This window comes from Gossypium raimondii, chromosome 4 (assembly GCF_025698545.1).
Source record: "Gossypium raimondii isolate GPD5lz chromosome 4, ASM2569854v1, whole genome shotgun sequence".
NCBI lineage: Eukaryota > Viridiplantae > Streptophyta > Magnoliopsida > Malvales > Malvaceae > Gossypium > Gossypium raimondii.
In genome coordinates, this window is record NC_068568.1 from 6,033,985 (window position 1) to 6,038,236 (window position 4,252).

The 4,252-nt window shown below is 31.0% G+C and overlaps 1 protein-coding gene across 1 annotated transcript; it reads right to left on the reverse strand.

Annotated features, from left to right (window-relative positions):
- Window positions 1-381: 381 nt before the first annotated feature.
- Window positions 382-3,623, reverse strand: LOC105780842 (wax ester synthase/diacylglycerol acyltransferase 4). Its single transcript, XM_012605361.2, has 5 exons — window positions 3,357-3,623; window positions 2,573-3,154; window positions 1,906-2,259; window positions 735-872; window positions 382-656 (listed from the first exon to the last, which is right to left on the reverse strand). Exons 1-5 carry the CDS (start codon window positions 3,552-3,554, stop codon window positions 510-512), a joined length of 1,419 nt encoding a protein of 472 aa, XP_012460815.1. The 5' UTR covers window positions 3,555-3,623; the 3' UTR covers window positions 382-509.
- Window positions 3,624-4,252: the final 629 nt, after the last annotated feature.

Here is a 4,252-nt window from a genome sequence, read left to right on the forward strand (position 1 = left end):
TGAAAATTGAAATGACTTGTTAAAGCTTTTCTTTTGAAATTTATTTTCAAATTTTTAATATTTTCTAATTTTTAAAAATTATTTTTTATATTTTTATATTTTTTTTATACATTACATACCCTACTGTAGGATTAACACGTGTTTTCTTTGTATGGGTTCGTCGGCATGGTGATGCAAACCCACATCATGCGAGCTCATGGAAGGACACGAACACCTCACGTGCGAATACAAGGTGCAAACCATGTAGACTCCAGGTCGAGACCCAATCGAGTAATCGGATAGCAGGCCGCTAATGGTGAGTACCATAGTAAGACACATAAATATTTTATAAACACACACTTGCATAAATATTTTTCTTTCTAAATGAGACATCTTCTGTAATTGAAGTAAAACATTGCTATAGCATTGCATGTATTTAAGATTCTTCCGTCAATATAAAGCAATTATTCCTAACCCAAAACAAAGCAAGGGTAGAATACAATTGTGTATGGAATTTGAGATTGAATTAATTAAGCAATATCTTGTGCAGCCTTGAGGATCATCTCAAAAGCATTCTGGATAAATGACTTCAACTTTTCGGGATCAATAAAACCTTTCTCGGTTTTAAAAGCAACCCTCAGCTTTCCCATGTAGCTAACCATTGTTATGGTTAGACTCTGCAAACACCAAATGCATTCATCAAATCCATATTCTATATTCATATGATTGATTTTATATATAATCTATAAATAGACCTCAGGCCCGCCGACCATCATAAAATACAAGCTTTTAATTGGATGGTTAGCCAATGCCATTTGTTCCACCGGTCCAATTATGTTGGAGAGTGCCATGCTGGAGTTCTTTATTGTGCTGTAGATGTATTTCGCCGTTGCCTGTTATACATGCAAAATATTATTGATTTTGCTCTTTCTTCTAATTTGGCTTTTTCTCTATCCATAACCTTAAATTAGATGTATTTGGTTTAGGGTTTAAGATTATATCTATTATGGTTGGAAAGGTAGATGTATGTAACAATACTTCTTATGAAGTTGGTCTGATTGTATGGGTGTATTAATGATAAATTTTGTAAATTTTATTAATAGTATTAATTATTAAATTGAGATTTTAAATAGAAATATAGAAAATTTAGTATTTTTAAATATAAGAATTAATTTCAAAAGATAAGGACTTACAACCTACTTTAATCTTTTATGTATAAAAATCATATATATTAAATTTATAACTCAATTAGACCTATGGATTGATTTTGGGTGGGATCAATTTGGATTTAAAATTTTTGAATTATTTTGAATTTGAATATTTCATCTTTATTTATTCAAGTTTAATTTAGTGCACATATTATTTTGAATCATTCATTTTAGAGTTAAATTATATTATTTTTATTTATGTTTTTATTTGATTATTAAAAGAGATATGATCGAGTTTTTAATCTTAAAATAATGTTAAATAAAATTTAATAAATTAAATTAATAATGAAATTAATAATTATCAAAAACAGTTTTTGAAATAAACTAAAATATTTATTATAAATTTAAATAAATAAAATTATATAGTATATAAAACCATAAAGAAAGGTAGTTATTACTTAGTATAAATAGTTTTTCTTTGTTCAATACTTAGTATAAATATTTTATTGTTACTAATATAAATGATTTGAATAGGTTTTACTATTTCTTAAATTGGACATTTGTTACTGATATAAATTTAATTGGACATTTGTTTGAGCTATTTTGAATTTTAATAAGTGGGCCAATTTCAAGTTCAAATTTATTTTGAATTTTGATTAACTTAAGTTGAAGTTAAATGTGTTTGAATTGTTAACTCTTCATGATAACATATTCAGCAGGTTTAAATTTATCTAGTTTTCGCCATATATAAATATTGATAAACTTGGACAGAAGATACCTCGGGGCCTTTAAATTTCCTGAACCACTCAAGAAGGCGAGCTGTAAGAAAAATAGCACCCGAGTTTCGCTGTCTCTGAATAAGTTTCTGAGCTTTCCACACAAAATCAATCGGATTCAAAGATTCCAAACTGATTAATTCAGGCATTGAAACATGCAAGAAGGCGAACTGGTTTCCCCATACTTTCTCAGCACAGGGTTTGTGCATCTCCTTCACTGACTTGTACTCTCGAATGGCCCTAGTATTCAGCAGCACTAGTGCTGTTGAATGTTCATTATTCAACTTATTTCTTCCTTCTTGCATGTATAATCGAGTCCCAAGGAAAATTATTCCCGTTATCACATCATTTATTGTCTGGTAAATGAACCCAAAAAAAGAAAGGAAGTTAATTCAACAACCAATTTTTGTTTCTCTAGAAAGAAAATTGCAGAATTGCAGATTCTCAATTACATTATTAGTGTCAATAAATATTTAGATATGTGAATAAACTATTTAATCATTTATATATACTTACTATAAATTATATATTCTCACCTAATCAAATTATATCATCTCCTTAACATTTATTTTAATCCATAAAAGTATTTAAATATAATTAAATGCATGAAAGTTAGGCAGATGTAATGAGTTATTAAATGTGAGATAAAAGCTAGTACCAAAAACGTACCACTCTAAGCTTGGTCTTGATTTGTTTGATGTCATCAAGTGAAAATGTCATTGTTGAAATTACAACTGGCTTGAACTCTACCCCAGGATTCCCAGATCTTATCAAACTAATATCATCTTCAACATAGCTGCTTTTCATCAAGCTCCATCCAAAATCTGATACAGTGTTGAAGGCTGACCGTAACACTTTAGGAATGTTCCTGAATATGCTGGTACCTCTGACGGAAAGATTTGGGTTCGGGACAGAAGTAATTGAAGGAAATGTCAATGGAACCGAAGGATTGTCAGCTCTTTGTAGACAAGAAAGAAGAGCAGCCATGAGAGAATAGCCGTCACCCAGTGAATGATGAAGCTTGAATATTAAATTACCAGCTGCGTTTCTAGTAGGGTACTTGATGATATGAATATTCCATAGTGGCCGATTATGTGGGAGCTGTTCCATTGCTATCTTGGACAGATAGTTGCTTAGATGGTTGTCATAAGATTGTGGTGATAATCCTGAGGGGAAATTAGGGATGTTTACATGATCTTCCAGCTTTACTTTAACCTTCTTCCAATGCTTTACCCCGTTTTCATCTTCAACCTGTTTCTCATGATCAGTTCAAATAGTTAGCGGGGGTAATTGAATATCGATACTCCAAGCTGAAAATGAGACCTAGCCCTCAAATACACGTGTAGAAAGCACTCAAACATACATAGGTATACATTAGACAGATGATAAAAATGATAGATAGAAAGAGAAAATAAAGTGGAACACATATATGTATATGTATTATTATATATACCATAAGGGAGGAGAAGCGAGGACTAATGGGAAGGAAGACATCTTTAAGCAAACCCAAGGCTGGGGAATCATCGATAGGAATTTCGGTGTCCAAAACAGCAAGAATGCAAACGGAGAGCACTGAGCTGTTGAAATACTGTGCAGTTGGACTGACTGGCTCTGAATACTCAACATCTTCGACATTCAACTCATTCACCATGTTTCTATTTTTATCTTCACCTCCAACAACAAATATTACTTGAGTAGAGGTTCTATCTGTTTGATTATAATAGAGACTAACAAAAATGAAAAGAGTATTTCTTGATCTTGTCTTTCCAACGACACATGAGTCTATATTTATAGACAAGATATTAAAGCTGCTAAGCTGTTCAACAAACTAACTTGCATGGGTGAAGCCAAAACAAATTTTTAGAGGGGCCGAATGAAATTTTAATTTTTTATAGTCTATATCTTTATAATTTTTAAAGGATTAAATTGAATTTTTATAATTTTAGGGGGTCAAAGTGCAATTTTATCTTTACTAATTTTAAAATTAAAAAAATTTAAAGGCTTAAATAAAAATTTTGCCAACCCCCCTGTACCCGCCTCTGTTTAACAACATTTTAACAGTTAACTTCTTTAACAGTTAATTTCACAATTAATTATTCAACTGCTAACAATAGCTTCTTTGAGTTTCGCTTTGCCTTATTTATTGTTAGAAGTCAAACTGACTTTTAAAGTCCGCTAAGCATGCAGATAAGGTGACAAAGAAATTGGCTTGCCAGGTGGATAACAAACTTTCAAAAGAATTGGTCTAGAACTTGACCTAGTAACGTGGCACTTGGTGATGATTTTTTAAGGACTAAGATGAAAATATTCATAAATTTGCTGGAAGTTTCATGAAATATTAAAAGATAA

Excerpts from the sequence above, each read along its gene's own strand:
- LOC105780842 (XM_012605361.2), bottom strand. The coding sequence starts at position 3,554 with ATGGTGAATGAGTTGAATGTCGAAGATGTTGAGTATTCAGAGCCAGTC. Across the intron at positions 3,155-3,356 it reads CTCGCTTCTCCTCCCTTATG|GTTGAAGATGAAAACGGGGT; the intron begins GTATATATAATA and ends CATGAGAAACAG. Across the intron at positions 657-734 it reads TGATGGTCGGCGGGCCTGAG|AGTCTAACCATAACAATGGT; the intron begins GTCTATTTATAG and ends TGGTGTTTGCAG.